Here is a 21,775-nt window from a genome sequence, read left to right as displayed (position 1 = left end):
GCCCCTGAACGCAGCACAGCTCTCTCCTCTTTGCTGCTGTTTTCCGACTGTCAGTTGATCTGTGGAAGTGGAGGACGCTATCAGGCTGCTGAGTTCCATGCTTTTTCATGGAGCACCTCTGTTTACCTTTCACACGACCAGGCTGTTAATTTATTCTCTAAGATCTGTTGGAACATTTTTTTTTTTTTTTTAAATTCCCAACAGAGCAGTGACACACGCAGTTAAAAAAAAAAAGAAGAAGAAGTCTTGTAAAATAACTTAATTTTTACGTGGATAAACTTTGGCCGAAGTCTGGATGGAGAAATGTCTTCCCATCGCCCCGCACTCCCTGGCTCTGGTGCTGTTGCAGCAATCCGGGGAGGAGGATGAAGAAGCAGGGGACCCCTCGCCTCCATCTTCATCATCACCACCACCACCATCGTCATCCTCAACGGTGAAGTTACAGCGCCGCATCGGGTTCGAGGTCTTCGCCAGTTTCAAAGCCGTCAACATGCAGCACTTCTGGAACAAGGCGCTGACGCACGCGCTGTCCGAGGTGTTCTTCCTGGGCTGGATCGACGAGCACGTGCTGCTCGTCCAGGGGGAGGAGGCGCACCTCCAGGTGCTGCGGAACGGCTGGACGCGGCGGACCCTCAAGCCTCCGCGGGGCTTCCGCATCAAGTGCTTAGGTGGGTTAATGTGGCCTGACAAGTGTGGAGAGCAGCCACAAAGACACTCAGAAGAGTGAGGGTAGAGGGTGAATCCTCCTCAGGGAACACAGGAGAGACACAATAAAACGGTCACCTCTTTAAAAGCAGAGGGACTAGAAAACTTACCTTCATCTGATCTTTTGCAAATGAAAAATGTCTGAGATTTTTTTTTTTAATTATTTATATGAATTGCACTGCACAGGTCATTATGACTGCGTTGTAGAGTTACACTCACTTCAGCTTGAGTCTGAATTGAATTAGGGGTGTTTCTATGTGGAGTTTGCACATTCTCCATGTGCAGCATGTGGTTTTTTTCCTCCTCCCACAGTCCAAAGGCATGTGTATTAGGTGAAATGGTGAAAATAGACTGCATGTGTGCACTTGAGTGTGTGAGATTATGTGACTTTGTGTATGTCCTGCGACTGAGCTGACTGAGCAGGATATACTCTGCCTTCCCAGCCACCCGGCCTTCATTTGGAAGAAATACTTTAGAATGGGAATGGAGTAATGCGTGTCAGATCTTTACTTTTTTGGGAGTTAAGTGAAAGTTGTCATAAGTGAAAGTTGGACAGACCAGTTTATTATTACTGTGTTTATAACCATAAAGATATTTAAAAACGCTTGACACTGTGCTACATAAAGTTCTTAAACTATTTTAGAGAAGGAAGATAAAATAATACATGAAATACCTCAAGATCAAAAATGTTGAGTAGATGATTGAAGAAAAAAAAAATCTAAATTATTCCCCAGCAATTTATTGATTATCAGTGATGTAGATATATTGAAGGTAATAAAAAGTACATAAATAACATAAACCTAAGTGCGTGGTGCATCATCTACAAGTCAGAATCCTTAAAGAGGAATATTGAACTCAAGTATTTTCTCTGTATTGTGAGAGGACGCTGAAGTACTCGGAGATAGCGCACACAAGCACAGGCAGAACATGCAAACACAACTAGAAATATCCATTGAGCCAGTGGATCTGAACCAGCAATGTGCCTGATGTGAGGCGACAGTGGGGACCATAATCAAAAATGTAATCTTATATATTGTATGAATTGATGTGATATCGATAAGTCACCCGTCATGACGGTATCATGTTTGCAGTTTTGGAAGCAGCTTTTATCCAGTGAAGCAGACATGGGCAACTGTTGGCAGGCCGCATACTTTGCAACCCGTGAGCCAATTTCCAGAAATCAATAAATTACTGGTTTGAAGAATCATGGTAGTATGATATTCATTTCAAGCACTTATGAACCAGTTATCAATTGAAATGGCTTCAAATTACCATGTCAATAAGTTTATTTTGAGGTACAAAAAAAAAAAAAGTTGATTGAAATTAGATTTATCAGCTCCCAAGATTGTATTCAATTCTTGTGTTGGATGTGATCAATCACAATCAATCAGCAGAATCTGCAGTCAGATTTCAGACCTGGTCTGGGTTTATTAATGACATTACTTCATGTCAATATGCATACTCAAGTATTTACAGTACTTAGTAAGAACAAAACACAAAGTGATAACTGATAGCCTACATCAGCTGGTTTTGTGTGCTTGTTGTATGCAATTATTTGACAGTTTACCACCTTGTTAACTCACGATCAATAAGTGAAAAACGACGGGTGGAAATTACACAAAAGACAACGTCAGAGAGTGCGTGCGTCAGTTCAACAAGGACATTTTGTTTAAATTTCTGCACACAACAGGACTGATGACCCGAATATAATATAGGTGAAGAATAGCAGATGGTAGAATCCAGACAATAATAGCAATATTATGGATACCCACTGAAAGAAAGTAATAGGTTTCCTCACATTAAGAAGAGCCCTCAAGACTGAACCTTACCATTAAAGCATGCGTGTCGCCCTAAAAACTCACGCTGAGTGTTTCACATAGTCCTCATTCTCCAGGGTATTTAAATTTTTTTTTACTGTTACCTTTCACAAAACAAATATTGCAGACTGGTGTTTAACTGTTAATGGTCCGTCCTTTTTGTTTTTGATCAGGAGTTCAAAACCCTGAAGTTTTTATAGGCTATTGTGTATCAGTGACTCAACAGCGCAAAGGAGTGAAAATTAGGGGAGTCCAGGCATCGTCTCGGCCTCAGCTGCTTCGTGTCATGTGGGCTGACTCAGTCAGACGGAGGAGCCGGTGCTGAGGCCCAGCTCCACTCCAGCTCAAGGTTCCCACACGTAGACTCCTCTTCTCCTGACGACGCCACAACTCATGCATGTGCTCAGACAGGTCTGAAGTGTTTGTCAGCAGGTTTAACCACAGCACCCATCATCCCACTGCCCTCCCTGGGTGCATGCGACTGCAAGCGAGCGTGTGTGGTCTTTGTAATTTCTCTCTTTGTGGAGCCAGAATACACTTGGGAAGTCCACAATGCACTTTTTGTGTGTGTGTGTGTGTGTGTGTGTGTGTGTGTGTGTGTGTGTGTGTGTGTGTGTGTGTGTGTGTGTGTGTGTGTGTGTGTGTGTGTGTGTGTGTGTGTGTGTGTGTGTGTGTGTGTGTGTGTGTGTGTGTGTGAGAAAATGGGAAAGAGAGGCGTGCAGCTCGTCAGAGATCGTCTTTATTTATGTGTGTTTCACAATGGCGGCTCCTCCGTTTGGATCACCTGTTTCTTCAGTGAATCCGTCACACTGCAGCCAGGAAAATACAAAACGGTTACGGTGCAGCGGGGAGGGACGGGAAAGATTTATGGAAGCTTTGAAACTACTTCTTTAAGGCTTTTCTCTACTTGTCCTTTTGGGGTGTTTATTGCGTGCAGCTCCGTCTAAAGGTGCCTACTATGTGCATTTTTCTGGCAATTTAAAGTGTTAAAGGGGAACACAGCAGGGGTTCAGGCGCTTCTTGCAATCGAAGGGGCGGGTCACCTCCAATTACCAAACAAACTGATTAATGTCTATGTCACATTGATTTTCTCGGAAAACAAGCAGACAAGAAGGCATTGATCTGAATAGTCTAACAAACCAAACATCAACTGAGGATTCATGCACAGAAAGCCATCACCTGACTCTGCAGTCCACAATTCTTCCAGAGTTTTATTACATTTTTTTCCTAATGGGTCGGTGATCCCCGGCCCCTCATTACTATTCAGGTATTCTCTTCACACTGTCCACTCAGCAACAAATAACTCGCCATCTAATGGAAAGTTTTAGCCACTGAAAAGCAAAACATTTCTCTACCAGAACAGAGGTGAGAAAAAAAAAGGAGAATAAATCAGACTTTTACATAATACTAATGTTGGTCCACGTCCAAGTGTGTACTTTGGTAAGATGTTTAAGAACACCAGGCTGAGAACGCAGGTTTATGTGACTGGACGTCGCTGCAAGAAATCCAGCAGCTTGTTTTCAAACACTTGGTATCAGCTGCTTTATGCAGATCCCCGTTTAAACACGTACCAAATCTTAAAATTATGAAATCTTTTTCTGTGTGTGTGGGGGTTGCGGGGGGGCTTTGTGATTTCTGCACAGATTCTGTACAGGGCCTCATCACAGAGGGCTGGTTGTGTCGCTCACTTGTTTCCGTGTCTGAGGGGTTAAAGGGGGCGGCAGCGTCTCTCTGATACGACTGAAACAAACACTGATAAGCTCTGGAATGTTTGTCTTACAGCTAATAACTCACCAGACCCAACAATACCTCAGCGAACAGCCGTGAACTGAAGTTGATGATTTTTGACCATCGAGATACTAAAGCAGATTTCCTTTATTGTGAGAAATATGAATCACTATTTTGGACATGAACATGAACTCACAGTAGCACCAATGCTGTGCTTTTCTCTCTCGACTTTTATTGGGTGGGTTTTGATACAAACTGATGTCAAAATTCATTTAAAACACTCATCATGACTCGTGAAGATTGCTTCACACACGATCTGTTAAAAAAAGTTAAAGTTCAAATTGAAACATCTAGAATCTTATGATATCTGCTTTGACGGTGATGATGACAAAATGTCTTAAAAATATGATAAAAGGGGGAAATGGCTTAATTAGATATGAATATAAATAAAAACATAAACAAAGAAAATAAAGAAGGCTATCAACACCAGTGGTTCCCAGCATTTGTTCCCCCTCTAAGAGAATTTGCAGATCACTTCTGTGAGCTCTGATGAGCCCAACCCAGGCTTGAACCATCGACATTCTCACAATCTCACAAAAGTGATGAGCAGTAAACCAATTTGCAGCTCTACAAACTGTGTTTTTGTTTTTCCACATGTGCAAATATCCTTGAGGATCCTGTGGTACAAAAACTTTTTAAAACTTTCAAATTCATTGGTCTATATCACAAGTACAGTTCCATTTGTGAGAGCATGATTTCAAAGCTGAGGGAGTGAGCCAGTCTGTAGGAGGTGTGTTTGTAACAGTGGGGGCACAGAGGGGAAAAAAACTCCAGCTGTCTTCTACCAATCAGGTGGTAGACACACTAGATTGGGGGTAATTTCTTGTTTCTTGGCTCTTCAGGCTTTAACAAGCTGTAATTCATGTGCATTATGGTGGCTTAGATTTGTTTATATTGAATCGCAGTAGTCCAGACGGGACGCAACAAAACCAGGGGTGCTGGTCTCTACATTGTTGGATGAAGACTTTAGTCCTTAAGTCATTCGCGATGCCAGATTGTCCTCCAAAATGTCTGAGAATGTCTGATTAAAGCCCAGAGTCAAGTACACAGGGGTTGTGGATTTTTCAGCCGTGTGGAAACAATAACAGGCAATTCAATCTGATTGACTGGGGAAGGGGACTTCGTATCCGTTGGCCGCCTGTAAACAATGGACTGGGAGGAGCGAGTGCTGTTAAGGAAGGAAAAGTGCAGCGTTTGTTCAGGAAAACTCTGCTCCAGCCGACCCCCCGCTGGAAGGAAAAGGAGGGTCTCCACAGAGAATCGGGGGAAATGTTTGACGCAGCTGAGAGATGTGTCGACATATATCTTAATGTCAGATGAGGATGTGTAGTGTCATCTGTTGTGACAAAAACTCTTCAGCGTGTCTGGCCTGGAGCGTATTCTTGTATTGTCCTCAGTGTGCCACTGGAGGGCAGACCGCTGGCAAAAATGTTTGCAAGGAAGTCGGTTGTGCACGAAACAGGCCACTAGTCTGATACAAGGGCTTGCATCACTTACTAACTGTGATGAAAGAACAGCAAGAAAAAACATTGGTGCCTTTATGAGAAAGAAAGACAGTGCTTATATATTTTTTGTGTTGATTATTATCCTGTAAGCAGATTTCCATGAATATGGTTTTATTGGTATCACAATCTAACGTCGATTGCGCTGCCTAACCTTTAGCTCTGCGTTACAATACATGCGTTATTGCATTATTTGCACAGTGCAATCGGTAGATCGTGGCCATCAACCAAAATGCCGGATATATCTATCTTGTATCTTGACCTTTCGAGCTCTCCCAATGGACAACCACGCACACATTCACACCCAACAGACTCTTTAGAGTCAGTTAACCTCAAGGACATTATTTTTGGAATGTCAAAGAAAACTGGAAGACACAGAGAAAGCCTGAAAGACACACAGGCAGAACATGGAAACTCCACAAAGAAAGGCCCAACCCAGACTCGATCTTGCTATAAGGCAGAAGCTCTAACCAAAACACCACCGTGCAGAAGGTTTGGCCAATTTAATGTAATTTACAATGCAGTTGATAGTGCATGAGCTGGCTGTACGACATGTAACACAATGGTGGTGTTAACATAAAACTTAAATATTCTCCAATTTTCACAATTGAAGTCATGTTAGATCAAACAGCACAATAGAGCCTGCTGATGATTTTTGTGACTTTAGCATTAATGCATTCTGCTATGCAGTTTCTTTGTTTTTAGTTTTCCAACCAATGCTTGCGCTTGGCCAATACGTGCACAAATTAAGGATCCATCATTTGCACAGTGCAATTGGTAGATCGCACCCATCACCCAAAAATTTATCACTGTGAGGATGCTAACATGCTATCATTACCCTCAGCCTGGTATAACCTGATACAGCAGCTACTATAGCCAGTTTCCCACGACCAAATTATTACATTTTTGCCTTTGAAATGTTAAAAAAATAACAGCCATGTAAGTTTTTGAAGGAAATCTTAAATACCTTGTTTCACCCTTGCTGTTGCAATATATACTTCAACACTATCCTGTTAATTGTAATCACATTTCAAACAGTACAACGAGGAAGTCAAATATATTTCTTTCTTTTCAAAGAGACTGAATAGTCTTTTACTAAATCAAATTCCCTTTGGAACATGTTGCTCAGTTGGCAATACAGATTGACTTCCATGCCCTTTCATCCCCAAAAAATGAAGGATTCTCGCAGGCGGAAGTGTCCTAGTTCTATTTCCCATCTCGTCTTGTCCATGTTTGGAGTGTCTCTGAATGGGCGAATGTGACTGATGTTGTGAAGCATGTTGAGACTATTGAAGTAGTAAACCCCTCTCTGTAAGTAAAGACCATTTACTATTTAAGCAAGTTTTTTTCTGAGATTATCCTGCAAGTCTCTTTTTAGCTGTTCATGTATTTTATTTGTTCCAGTATTTCCTTCTCGTTCCATTCTGATGTATTATTACCCTGTAGTTGGTGTTCGAGGGACTAGTTTCACCTGCTGAGGGATGCGAGAGTATTTCCCGTCCACAGGACAGGCAGTCGGTCCTCGTCTGTGCGGCGTCTTGTCTGCCGTCTATTTTGAGTAACTGGCTCTTTAAGGGAACAGCACTCAACGGTAACAGCTATGAGATCATCGGCTTGCGTCGTCATGGCAACAAAGGCTGTTGCAGCACTACTGAGAAATAAAATGGCTGGCGTGGTGTCGCTCTCACTCCTCCTCCTCCTGCTCCCCCCTCCTCTCCTCCTTTCTTTTTGGTATCAGTGAACTGGAGCAGATTGGTTGTGACACCGTCCTCCCTCCGCCCGTGCCCCGTCTTGCCCTCTCACTTTGCTCCTTATTCTGCCCCTCCAACCATCCATTCACACTCCACACATGTGAGTCAGCAGAAGTCTTGCTTTGAGCAGGAGCTGCCACTCTGGACATGATTACGGTGATGCTTTTAGTTTTCTTTCTCTAATTTTGCAGCTCTTTGCAGTTCGAAGTTACTGAATCAACCGGTGGGAATCACTGATGTGAGAAGCACAAATCAGCCTCTTCTTGAAGTGACGGTCTTGGCTGTGGCTTTTGAGTTACAGTTTGGTGAAACACATGTGAAAGAAAAAAACAAAATAGTAAGGATGGTGGTTTAAGGGCCCCTCATCCTTCAGGAGCAAAGAAAGCTTCACGGAGAGGGTGAGGAAAGGAGGGCGAGGATGGGAATTTAGATTCCGGGTTTCTCCCTTTGCCCTGGACATTTTCTGAGGACTGGATTATTTTTTGTTGTTTTATTTTGGTGTATTTTGAGCTGTTGATATTTGCTCTCCTCTCTGCCTTATGCATGTCCTCTCTCTCTCTCTCTCTCTCTCTCTCTCTCTCTCTCTCTCTATCTCTCTCTCTTTCTCTCCCTCTCCCTCACTCCCTCTCTCTTGCATCCTCCCCTCCCCTACCCTCAGCCTCAATCACCCAGACACAGACGCATGCATGCTCACGCAGAATCGCGCGCAGCAGGCGGATGCGCGCATACTCTCTCTCTCTCTCTCTCTCTCTCTCCCTCTCTCTCTCTCCCTCTCTCTCTCTCTCTCTCTCACACTCACGCACACATACACACACACACACTCACACACATACTCACACACCCTTCCTGGAGGTGCTGGGAGCAGCTGCAGCATTAGCGTTGAAAGAGATTTGCCGTTGACTGGAGTTTGCATCCCCCCGCCTCGTTAATGAATGGATGCTATGGCGATCGGCTCACAAGCTCCTTCCGTTGGATTGCGGGAAACGCTGGATATCTATTCTTGAATTTATTTATTTATTTCTATGCTCTCCATTTTTTTCTCCCCACCCTCTGCTGGTGTGCTGTTGTCGAAAGGACGATGGGGTCTTGTGCTTGATCGGATAAAGATGGAGGTGAACGCGATGTCTCCGGTGCTTGGCATACTATTGAGGTTTCACTGCCCGTTGGGGTGAATGGAGCTTTTATTTCAGTTTTTTTGTTTTTTTAAGTGGGCTCTTTTGTTTTACGAGGATCGGCCGAGCACTCCTGTGGTGAATTGAGCTATTGTCGAAGACTGGGCCTCCTAAGCTTTGAATATTTGACTGTCCATCCATCCCCTCCCGTCATCCCCCTGTTGCCTTCTACTGGAAAGAAAAGAGCAGATCCCCAAAACCTCCGCTGAAATCTTTCCTCGCCTTCCTCCTTGCTTCCAATGCCCCATTTCCCTCATCTCTACCCCTGCCCCCCCACCTCTCTCCCGCTCCCTCCTCCCACATCAGAGTGGCTACGTAATGTGCCTCCCTACGCATGCAAATGGGGATGCTACAAATGGTGGCTCGGACTGATGTCGATGAAAGGGTGATGCCTCGCGCAATCACCTGCACCTCTGCCGCCACTGCCGTCCCTCCAGATCAGCCCAGGAGAGCCCAGCAGCCGATGACAACCACCCACAGTGCGAACGCCGTCGTTTGTAGCTTGACCGTGGATGTAAATGAGACGTGTGTATGTGTGTGAAGGAGCACACTGGTTCCTGCCATGTCTGGTGTGTGATCGCTCTAGCGGGACGTTCTTACTGATGCGGGGGAGGCACTGAGCCTGAGGTTGGTCGACCTCCCCCAGCACACCCCCTCCCCACCCACCCTTCCCCACCTCCCCCCTTTCCTTGCCCACCCCCCCCCCCCACCCCCCCCCCCCCCTCCTCATTTCACAACCCTCTTATCCCCCCCCCCCCCCCCCCCCCCCCCCCCCAAAACCCCACCACCTTATCCCAAAAGCACCCGAGGGGGGTGAAGGCCACCTGGTAAAGGGGTCACGATGAAGAAGAACCGCAGCGGCAATGTGCGGCGGGCTTGGCCCAGCTCGGAGCTCGCCGAACGCCCGCTGGAGCACAACCTCTCCCGTAGCGAGAAAGACATCCGTGTGCAGAAGCAGCATCTTCCTCCTCCTCCTCCTCCTCATTTCTCGCCGTCCCCGCCAAGTTATCGGGCGCCAGGTGAGTCTGATGACACTCCCACCACGAGAAGCACCACCCACTGTCTACGCACGGCCGCACCGAGTTAGTAAAAACTCTGTTTCATTCAGAGTTCCAAGGAGACGCCATTTTTGGGTTGTAAATATGTAGAAAATATGGAGGATAAAGAGTAATACTACGATTCTATTTTATTTTTTATTTTTTTAGGGGGAGGTCCCCATTTCAGGCCCTGCTGACGTGATTCAAGACTCATCAAAGCAAACCTTTTTGAATCAAATTTGTGAAGTTTTCTGGTTATTTTTCACAATCCCATTCGTATTTACTGACATTTCGATTAATCTAATGATCAAATTACATGAAATTTTGTGTCGATTCTTCAATCGCAGCGTTTTATAGTGAAAGGGTGAAAAGTTGTGTGGTTGTAAGATTGCATCATCTTTGCACCAAATATAGCAACAGATTCACGTTTTTGTTTGTTCATAATAGAGTAACAGTATTGTACTGTTTCATAGGGGGGGGGGGGGGGGGGGGGGGACCATATATTTCAACCAAGAAATTCTGCTCCTCTCTGTACCTTTCTGTGTAAATATTTGCTTATTTCTGTCTGTCCTGTCGCTCAGCTGGCTGCCATAGGACACTATAAAAGCTAAGAACATTGCAATATTCTTTTGTGCTGATTCACTTGCAGATCTGTCTTTTCTCGTGTTTACTAGCGGCGAAGTAAAAGCTTTGTACTGCAACATAAAGCTTAGGGTGCCGCGATAATAAGCAGAGATAACGTCATCGTCTTGCTCAACTGACCATTCAGCTGAGTGTGCAGAGGAGGCCGGGCCCTGCACACATTTCCGCTCAGGTACAAGCAGCATGGACAGCAAATGACAGCAAAATATGACAGCAGCCATCGATAGCTCGACTCTGAAACATGAGGAGACATGGCGACAAAACGCGAATGAATTGTGGAAAGGTTTGATGTTGTAGTCTCTGCGTCGTATCGTTTTCGATCAGCAGATTTAGGTCAGAGGACAGGGTCACTACAGCACAGATGCTGCGGCGGTGTATTCAGTGTGTTGCTTTACAACCTTTCAGCAGGACAGATGTTCGCTCTCAGAGGGGCTTGATGCCGGGCCGTCTGCTTGTAGGATGAGCTCACTACTCACTACTGCTGACAGCAAAGCCAGCTTATGGCAGCAGAGGATCTCTGTTTTGGCTTCACTGTGGTCAGGTCTACTAAATGGCAGGAATGTCGATTTGCACCTGCCAGAGCGTTGGCTCCCTTCTCTGTTTGTGACGTAACGGGGAATCGGATAACCTCGACGCACACATTCAGGTGATCTCATGCTCGGATTTTACGATTGCTGCAGCAGCCCCCTCGCTTTGCTAACCTACGAGAAACGGGAGGAGCGAGAGGCTAAGGAAGCGGCAACAGAGAGGAGGGGTGGAGTCGTTCCAGGCAGCGTGCACACTGCTGCTGTTTGACCATTACATCATAGCTTCACACGCTGCGCCTGCTGTTCATTCATGATCTAACAGTTGTGCTTTTGCCTCCCCCTCCCGGTCCTCCTCCCCCTCCTCCTCCAGGTGATGTGTCTCCAATCAGTATGTCACCTATCAGCCAGTCACAGTTCATCCCGCTGGGGGAGATCTTGTGCTTGGCCATCTCTGCAATGAACTCTGCCCACAAGCCTGTCAACCAGGAGGCACTGGTGGAGCACCTCACTGCCAGCTTCCCAGGTCGGTCCCTCTCCTTTTTTTTCCTGAGCTGTTTCATGAACCGCTCTTTCAGATCCATAATGAAGTATACATGCATGCAGAAACTATGCTTGAAACTTGGATTCAGACATACAGCTGCATCCCAAATAATAACTACAATGTAAAACTCAATATTTCCTATAAAGCAACTTTAACTATGAAACTTTACTGTATTTTAGTTTTATTATGCATAAAGTGAAAATTGTAGCTCCTTTTGTGGTCTATTCGTCTTTCATTTTAATTTATAAAGGGTGCTCATCCTTTCACTAAATAATCAACCATAGAAAAACAATCATACATTTTGTAGAAACATTGAAGGTGGAATCCACTATTGAATAACAAAAACAAATCATGACTTCTCAGGACTGTTTAAACACACCCAATCAGGAGTCCGTCTTTCCTTACGAATGTTAGATGTTTAGCTTTCATTCAAATCAAAATGTTTAAAGATGCCCTTTAGGGCTCATGGAAATGGCGATGGGCATGCATGCTTGTTTTGTTTTTCTTTTTGATATTTTAAAGACAGAATGATTCAGTCACAGTCCCGTGATTATCATCCACCCATCCAGTCATGAATTGTGGAAGTTTGTCATTAATCCTTACACATGATTACAGTGACATTGTTTGATAGTAATCATTGTCAGCGGCCCTTTTTTTGTTGTTATTGGATTTCCTTGGAACTATCTTTGAGAGGCTGTCTCCAAACGTTTCCTTCACCTAAACAAGATGATCAACCTTCTGATTTCATCCAACAGCTCAGAGTCCTGTTTTACTTTGTTGGAATATTGATGAATTCATCCTGAAATTCTCAGAGTCTCAGACTTATAACAGGGTTAATAACACAAATCCCAATTACTATTAAAGCCAGTTGTTCCGCTCTATTAAACGGGACGATGCCCTTCACGTTGAGCTACTTCTATACGGCGCTTTACTGGAGAGGAGTTGAACTTATAGGTTGCATCATTGCCGAGTTAAAAACTGCCATGGGGATGATGTAATATCAGGCAACACAAGGTCTAGACAAAGGTTATGAGTGTTTCTGTTGAAAAGGATCACATTTTATGTTAAGCTTGTATTTATAAAAGCCTTTTAGAGCAACTGACATCTTTTTTGCATCCTCATTGAATATTTTCTAAGTCATTTAAAACCTGAAAATGCTTTAATAGCATTTACTAGATTCCAATTAAGTCTGGATCTGTGGGGAACCATGAAAAGGCGAATTCAATAGACATCAAATTTAAGACAAAATTAAGATTATAAAATTGTTCAAACGCTTGATTTTCCTCATCAGCATTTGCTCTAATAAAACATTTAAATGTATTTTTTAAGGAACAAAGTCATTGTACATGGATAAAGTACACAGGGTGTATATATTGTTATTCACTCTAACTATTCAACTTTGGTAAAACAAAAAGTTGCTTTACTTTTGAGAAAACCAATAATATAGAGGTACTGTTAAAGTTCCGGTATGTGAAATTGAAGTGAAATCTCCCTTTATAAATAGTCAAATTATAAATAATTGCAAGAAGCTTCCCTTTTTACCATTTTAACTTTGTTTTTGAAGTTCATGTTAAATGAAAAATTATAATATTTTCAATAGATAAAAATGTCACAAGATACAGCTTAATGGTTAGGTTGTGAACTGGGACTGTAGCTGGTTTGAACATTTAAATCAGCATTGCAAGACTTCAGTTAAATGTTCGAAAGGAAGACACATTGCATATAGAAAACACTTTTTTTTGTTGCTGATATACATGTTTTTTTCATTGCTTAACCTTTATATCAAATAAAGGATTACTATTCATGTGAAATAATTATTTATTAAATAATTTAAACAATGAGAATTACAAATCAATGTCTACTGGTGATAATCAAAAATCCTTCTTTTTCATCTTAAACTCAATTTTGGTCTGAATTTGTATTTGTTATTCTTTGTAGTATCTGAGTTTACTGCCCTGATTCGTACACAGTAAAACATGTGTGGGGGTTTGCCAAACAAGTATAGAATCCATTTTTCATTTCATTTACACTAAATAAATCAGCACTGTAGAAATAATTTATACCTTAAGAGGTAACTGAAAAATAGACTTCCAGAATGTCTTGACGCATAAGATGTGCAATGGGATTTGGTGTGATGTGATTTAAGCACAAACTTGTTTTAAAGTTAAGTGATACCTCATTGCTGGCTTATTGTGATATCATAATTATTTCATTCTTTATATGATTTTATTGTATGTGTAGATAAATTTACCTATTTCAGACTTACATGATACAGAGTTTTGGCCACTTTCTACTCAAAGAAAATGGTCTTTCCCAAAATTATGTTATGTTCTTGTTAATTACCTCATTCTTTCCAGGTTGTCATAAGGCAGTGATTGACATAATAAGAACAATGGTCTACCATGTACTTTTTGCAGGCGTGCCTACACCCAGCTCAGACGTTTTGCGACATACCTTGAACATGCTGGTGCGAGAGAGGAAGATCTACCCAACACCAGAGGGCTACTTCATTGTCACTCCCCAGACCTACTTTATCACTCCCTCCCTCATCAGAACCAACAACAAGTGGTATCATCTCGATGATCGGCTGACAGAGCGCCAACCATCACAACAGCAGCAGCAACAACAACAACAGCAGCAGCAACAACAACAGCAACAACAACAACAACAACAACAACAGCAGCAGCAGCAACCTCAACATTGTACTTCACCTCAGTCTGGTAATGTGACACCATCAGCACCTGGCTGCCTGAGAGAGAGGCCTCCTCGCAAGAAACATGGGGACTCATACACCCCCTATCGTGAAGATCCGTCCAGACTTCACAGCGCGGCGCTCCTAAGCAAGTCACCAAAGGAGCACAGGGGAGATTCCTATCAGAGTCAGCAGCCCAAGGATCACCACGGTGGGGATCCTCCACCGAGCGCATCCGCCAAGGAGCACCGAGGTGAGCCGCCATCGTACCCCTACCCTCCAGTTGCTACGTCCCCTCCTGTCCAACAGTCGCCTCCTCAAGATTCAGCCGATAAGAGCAAAAGCATCACTTCTTTTCCTTACAAAACTGACACTCTGACCAAAAAGAAAGAAGGAAGTGGTGGCAGCGGAACTGGGGAGAAGCAATCCAAGAGGTTTGGCCTCCGGCTGTTCAGGCTGAGTTTCAAGAAGGACAAAATGAGGCAGCTGGCCACCTTCTCAGCCCAGTTCCCTCCAGAGGAGTGGCCTCTTCGTGACGAGGAAGTGCCAACCACACCCATTCCCAGAGAGGTAGAGATGGAAATAATTCGCAGAATCAACCCTGACCTAACCGTGGAGAATGTTGCGAGGCACACAGCTGTCATGAAGCGGCTTGAGGAAGAACGGACTCAGAAGAACAAGGCTGGATCTTCGGCCCAGCACAGCGCACGCAGCAGGAGGGGCAGAGGACACCGAAGGGCCCCGCATGGTAAGTCTCGGTCTCACAGCAAACCCAGGACGTCCAGAGGAGACCCTTCCGAGGGCTCAAATTGGGACCTTTTGTTCATGGAAAGAGATTACCGCTTCTTCAGCCACTCGTTAGTTCGCTCGCCTCGGGAGGCCATGTACACGTTGGAGCGCAGGCGAAGTGGAGGCGCAACGTACCTGGTCCACAGCAACCCCAACATCACTGAATCGTACTGCCCTGTTACCCCCGAGTGGGACGTGTCTGGGGAACTAGCCAAGAGACGGACAGAGATGCCCTTCCCCGAACCCTCGCGGGGAACATGCCAGTCAAGGGTGCAAAGAAGTCACAGTCACAATCAGGACAGGAAGTCGCGTCATGAGAGGTCAGATCAAGCTAAGGAACGATCTCGGTCCATGGACAACTCTCTAAAAGGCCCGTCGCTGGGCGCACCAGAAGACTTTGAGCCCAGTCTGGAGGAGCGTAGTCATTACTACACTGATGATGGCACCCTGCGGGCCACACAGAAATCCTCCCACTACTCAAGGATCATGTTCTCTGCTGCTAAGTTCCACTCTGATTTTAATGTGCCTGATTTGGGGAAAGGAAGTTTGGATGAGTCAAGGATTCGGAGTACAATGGAGAGGAACAAAAGCAGAGACAGCTTGCCAACGTACAATGAACTAATGGGACTTTCTCCTAAGCCCTCAACAGATGAGTACTTCCAGTGCAATACGTCAAATGAAACAATCCTAACTGCCCCTTCGCCTCAGGCAAAATCAGAATATGACACATTAACCTCATCAGGGGGACTCCGAAAGGGCTCTCCGGCTGACCGCCAAACGCCTCACCTCACCTCTCCTCACACGATGGAGTACAAAGAGGACTTGTCGGCAGCAAAGGGACAGAACGGCTCAGCGCGGCTGACGCCAAGCCAGACGCCAGAGCCGGCGCAAAATGCCCGTTTGACGCCACACCAACACAATGTAGATCCTGGAGGGGGAGGAGGTGGTATCGTGATAAAGAGGAAAGAGATCTTCAGCAAGGACACTTTGTTCAAACCTCCACACAATGCCTTGCCCACTGGCTACGTGGACAGCAGCTACACCAAGTCCGGCACATTGCGGAAAGCCTCACATGCCAAATCAACAGAGGCCCTAGACAATCCTGAGCCCCAGCAGCCTTCCAATTCAGCCACTTCCTCAGCGTCACCTGCAGTTTTACAGGGCTGCTTAGAGCCAACAGTCCCCTCTGCCTCCTTTGACTATTATAATGTATCGGATGATGAGGAAGAGGAAGAGGCAGAGGAGGACTCGCACAAAGAGTTGGCGACAGCAGAGGACAACAAAGACCATGGGGAAGGGGGTGGTAACGGTGGAGGCAGTGGTGGTGGTGGCGAAGGAACCATGCAGTGGCTCCTAGAACGGGAGAAGGACCATGATCTGCAGCGGAAACTGGAGACCAATCTGACCTTACTCAGCCCCAAGGAGACGGAGAACAGCAGCAGCCAGAAGTCGGCCCACTCTGCCCGTTTGGACAGCATGGACAGCAGCAGTGTCACAGTGGACAGTGGATTCAACTCCCCCAGGTAAGCACATCAGTGAAGTGACTGTTGTGTTTTTATAGTGGATTTGATACTGAAGTAAAACACCTTTGAGCCTGTGAGGAGCTGTAAAACCAGATGTGATCCCTCAAAGTTCAGAAAGACTTTGCACTCCAAATGTAATCAAATGTGTAATGGCATATTTTAGGACTACAAGGCTATATTACGTTATTATTACCAATATTTTAGATTTGAATGTTTGCCTGCCTTCTTATGGACGTATTTACTATTGTTGCTAAAGCTCTCAGAACAATATGAGTGACCCACTGACACCCACACACAAAGGAGGAAGGATTATTCGTTGCCACATTGCCACAATCCAAGTAAATGTTGACTACTTCAGTAAAACTCCAATAACAGGTCTTGAGCCAAAACCTACATTTATATTCTCACCCCTCCTGAAACCTGTTTGTTCCTGGACCAAAGCAACCATCTTCTTTCTTGGTCTCATTGACTGGAGTCATGTTGTCATTTGTTATTAATTTGTTAATTTATCTCAGCGCCACAATGGTGTTTTGAAAGTGAATCTAATAATAGGTATATGATATTGACAACAGCAAGTTTGGGTGTGGAAAAATAAAATAGTCGGCAGAAGTAAAAAGTCAGGAAGTCATGTGAATTGCTCAATATCCATTCATCTACAACGATCCATCGCAGAGCAAACGTGCACACTCACATTCACACCAAGGGTCACCAGTTAACTTCATATGCATGTTTGTCGATTGTGGGAGGAAACCAAGAGCACCCGGAGGAAGCCCACATACACACACATAGAGAACATACAAACTCCGGGCCGGGAAGGCGCAGCTGACCACTGCTCCATCGTGCAGCCACGTGGTCAATATCTTTATTTCCTAATGGTTGCAGAAAGCTATCTCTATTTCTTGGGTAGAACATGAACCAGTTTAACATTTGTGAATCAGCTGTGAGCCACCTGCATACTGAGAGTTAAAGGGTTTGTCCACAAAAACCAAGGTGTTGTTGCAAGGTTGTTATTTTTCTTAATTATTCTTTATTTTATTTGGTGGGCGGGGGTTAAATACCTTGACCTGTCCTGACTGACTGCTGAGTTGTTTGTCGTACTCTGCATCCTACATTTCTCATAATACAGTGCGGTAGTAGCTGCTGTCACATGAGCTTTTTTGTCATTTGTGTTGATTTTAAGTTCTATTCAAAGCTACGAAGGAAAGCTTCTTTAATACTTATGCTACAAATGCTGCATGTTTGGCTCCTGAGATTTCCCAATGTAATTATTTCAAGTGTATAATGCAATATCAAAGGTGAGCAAATGTAGTGAAATATATTGTACTGTTCACTATAAATACTGACTTCCAGAGGTGGTTCCATAGGTCCAACTATATTGTATTATCATTGCTCTTTCAAGCACAATTTATTTGACTGAAAATATGGACTTTTTTTTTGTTTGGTTTACTCTTTTTCTTTTCTGATTTGAAAACTTAACATTGTGTTGTCTTTGTCGCGCAGGACACGTGAAAGCCTTGCATCCAACACATCCAGCATAGTGGAAAGCAATAGACGGCAAAACCCGGCGCTGAGCCCTGGCCACATTGGCACCAGTAGTATGGGACTGCCATTCAGCTTTCGTGCCATCCCCGAGCCCCCCACCACGCAGCCTGAGAAACTCCAGAAGTCATCGAACTGCCTGGCCTCCATCACCAGCGTCTGACAGGCAGCACAGACTGAGACCATGAAGGTGGTGGAGGAGCGAGGAAGTGAGGTGGTTCACGCCATTTTCACCCTCACTCTCCTCAACACACATACACACACACACACACACACACACACACACACACACACACACACACATCTTCAGACTCCTGAGAATCCATATACTGGGACTGTTATAAAAACAGGCATGGCTTCAAGAGACTGTTCCCACAGCTACAAGATCTTAACTGCAAAAAAGAGAAGAAACACTACAGAATATCACGACCACAGTAGGTGTGGAAACCTACCCGAAGTACTTTGATTTTGGTGACATGGACTCTAGTTTGGCTTATATCAAGATCCTTGATTATTGGTATTGGAAAGTAGTAGACTATAGGATTCAAGTTACATTTGGAAATATCAAAAAAAAACTTTTTATATTGCTTAACAATACATGTCCAATTAAATGTTCTCCTTCCTGAAGTAGTGTCAAGTTCTTCAGGACGATTTAATGTATCAGCACAATGTCAAGATAATAAAAGTTGATCCTGAGAACAACGAATGAAAGATATAAAAACATAAATCAGCTCAGATTTGTGTACCGCAATGCAAATGATGTATGTATACTCGATACTTTTGATATCCTAATTATTATAATGGTGGTATTAAAGATGCTATGTGACCAAAAATAATGTTTGGATGAAATAAGCTGCCCTTCAACATCTGCACAGACACAAAGCATCTGGAGCTTTTCATCACATCGCTTGGTTTTCCTTCACAGGAAGTTGTCAATTTGTAAGGAAAGTTTAACTATGCAGTGTCTTTGGGTTTCTTTTTTTACTTGAAGGACATAATTTCCTTGCTGGGTTACGAGCAGTTTTATGTAGCAGATGCTTTTTTTTTTTCTTTTTTTTTTTTAAAGCCTCTGCTTCGATAGCCAGTGTAGGGAAATGCATCGATGCGAACCCAGATATTCTTGACTTCATAAACACTTCGCTAACCAAGAGTATTTCTTTTGTTTGGAAGCATTTTAATATTTTGTTGTTGTTTTTAGGAATTTTAAGTCTCATCTAGAAAGCAGCTGTTAATGTTAAACATTTCTTTTGATACCCTGCTTGACACAGTCGAGATGTGATGCATGGGAACTGCAGGTACTTTAAGGACCATGCGCGACCACAGTCGTTTCAACATCTAGGGTCGCGGCCCTGCAGTCTTTGAATGGTGCCGTTTGCAGTTTTATTACACGATAACTGCCGGGGGGGCAGTGGTGGCCTTGAGATTTAGAGCGGTGAGCTGGTGACTGGAGGATCAGGGTTTGAATGCCACTGTCCATGTCAGGAAGGACAATTTTCTGCTGATTGATTTCTAAGTAATTTCAAAATAACTTCAACATTTTTTGAAGAAACAGTTCAAAAGTTTTCATGGGTGTCAAATTCATTTTAATTCAGGGGCCACATACACTCCGAATTGAGCTTGAGTGGGCCGAACTGATAAAATGGTTGCATAAATACAACTTTTTGTACAACTTCAAATTCACCCGTTGTTTTACTGCATAGGGGGAAAAGAAGAATTTGAAAAAGTTGAAAGGTTTTACATACATTTATACACTATAAAACCCACTTTACCCTTGATCACTCGTGAAAAATAGAATGAAATGTCTGAAAAGTATTATCCTGTTACAAATTTTGCTCATGCTAATCACTTGGTTTGGATAGGGTACATTTAAAAAAAACAAAAAAACATAATTTATATTCTCTTCACAACGTTTACTCTTTCCAATGTCGTCCTGCGGCCTGGAATTGATGGCAACGGCCAGATTTGGTATTGACACCCCTGGTCCAAAAATAAATACATGAGAAGATTTCCGCTTAATACTCACACTCTGCTCCCAACAGATTAAAAAACAAAATAGTTGAAAATCAATTATCGATCAATAGCCTCACATATACTGTACGTAGTGTAGGATTCTCAGCCATCCAGCTTCTATTCCGCTTTATCCTGCTCATGGTCACATTGTGCCAAGGATACACCTGGACAGGTTGCTGGTTAATTTGAATAAATGGTGAAGGGTTATGCAAAATATATATATATATATATATATATATATATATATATATATATATATATATATATATATATATATATATATATATATGTCACATTTTATTTTCTAATTTTTATCTCAACTTTATTAATTTCTTACACATCGATTGAGGGATTTCCATTGTTGTGTCTGCCATTAAATGGAAAAATAACAATCTCATTAAGAAAAAAATGAAAAAGATGCCAAGCAAGTTACAGGAATGGTGTGAATGATAGTAAAGCCCCTCATACTCTCGTAAATAAGGGATTGAGTGCACACGATGGTGGCCTTGAAAGAAAGAATGTTTCTCATGAAACATCTAATTTCACACTGTCACATGTGGGAAGAGCAAGAGTCCGTTTCTGGTTACATAGCTTATCATTAACCAAACAAAGTTCTGTTTGGGATTTCAGGGAGGCATTGATTTGGCTTTAAGAATTTGAATATTTGTTTATCATAAACCTTACATCTGAGGTCCGCTTCTCATAGTGCATTTAGTTAGTTTTTTGTACAGGATGCCAGTTCAGATCATTTGAGGAATTGCTAACCAGCTATATTCGCCATAAAGGTTGCACCGGTCCTGTGTAACATTTCATCAAACCCCAAACTACTCTGCAGCGTGAGATTATGTGTTTGTGAGTGCTTATCGGAGTTGACATGACCCTCAAGAGCCAGTGCTGGGTTTGTCAGGTTGGCTGCAGTTCCCCGGGTGGACTGCAGGGGGAGACACACGCTGATGCAATCTAACACACTGCTGCAGCAATATTGCAACATGAGGAAAACAGCACGTCAGAGTCCTTTAAGCTGCAGTTTAAGCTCCTTTAAACAATGCACAACATAAAAATAGACGCCGGGTGCGGAACTGAGCTTTTCCCGCAGAGTTTAAATGTTTCACATTTGAAACAGGTGTGTTTACGAGTTTTTCTCACGTGTGGGTTTTGTTTGGCTCTGTTTCGAGTTTCTGCTCACATTTAAAAAAACAAACAAATAACGACCCTGACGTTTCTTTATTTACAATCCTGCTTGAAGAAGTCACATTTCACAGTACTGACCTTTAGAAAAGCTCTCGCATGGCGCCCTCTGGTGGCCGTCAGCTGGTATAACAGCTATATGTGTATTGCACCAAATGTGTGACAAGCTCGTCAAATTGATCCTGTAAAGGTAAGTGGCTTGTCCTCGCGAATCTGTGGCGGTTCAAACGGGCCAAAGTGTTCAGTAACGTAGCGAGAACGACAATAATACAATTTAAGGTTGTGTTAACTTCTGTGCTTTTCAAGTGCCACAAGTCTACAGTGGGTATCGACATATTTTAGAATGTATGCAGGTCTATCTCTGGAGGAATAATACAGTGAACACGTTTATTTCCCCCCATATTTGTATTGAATCAGTGAAACGTTCAGATATTATAGATTTATGAAATAAAAAAAATCCTTTTTAGTCTTACAGTTTTACCTCACAAGTCATGAAAACTGAAAACACGGTTAATATAGTGGTTGAATTCTCAGGGTGTAACTTGCCCACAC

General features: G+C 43.4%; 1 protein-coding gene across 1 annotated transcript; it reads left to right on the top strand.

Moving 5' to 3' along the window:
* Positions 1–216: 216 nt before the first annotated feature.
* On the top strand, positions 217–18,853 carry stox2a (storkhead box 2a). The gene is made up of 4 exons (XM_080463737.1): positions 217–668; positions 11,312–11,464; positions 13,900–16,486; positions 17,987–18,853. Exons 1-4 carry the CDS (start codon positions 296–298, stop codon positions 18,186–18,188), a joined length of 3,315 nt encoding a protein of 1,104 aa, XP_080319863.1. The 5' UTR covers positions 217–295; the 3' UTR covers positions 18,189–18,853.
* Positions 18,854–21,775: the final 2,922 nt, after the last annotated feature.

The sequence above is a fragment of the Lipophrys pholis genome (genome assembly GCF_963383615.2).
Source record: "Lipophrys pholis genome assembly, chromosome: 5".
NCBI lineage: Eukaryota > Metazoa > Chordata > Actinopteri > Blenniiformes > Blenniidae > Lipophrys > Lipophrys pholis.
This window is presented reverse-complemented; position numbering and strand designations above follow the sequence as displayed.

What these genes read in the sequence shown, in the direction of transcription:
- stox2a (XM_080463737.1), top strand. Translation starts at nt 296, where the DNA reads ATGGAGAAATGTCTTCCCATCGCCCCGCACTCCCTGGCTCTGGTGCTG. An exon ending in CTTCCGCATCAAGTGCTTAG is followed by an intron (nt 669 to 11,311) that starts GTGGGTTAATGT and finishes CTCCTCCTCCAG; the next exon opens with GTGATGTGTCTCCAATCAGT. An exon ending in AGTGGATTCAACTCCCCCAG is followed by an intron (nt 16,487 to 17,986) that starts GTAAGCACATCA and finishes TTTGTCGCGCAG; the next exon opens with GACACGTGAAAGCCTTGCAT.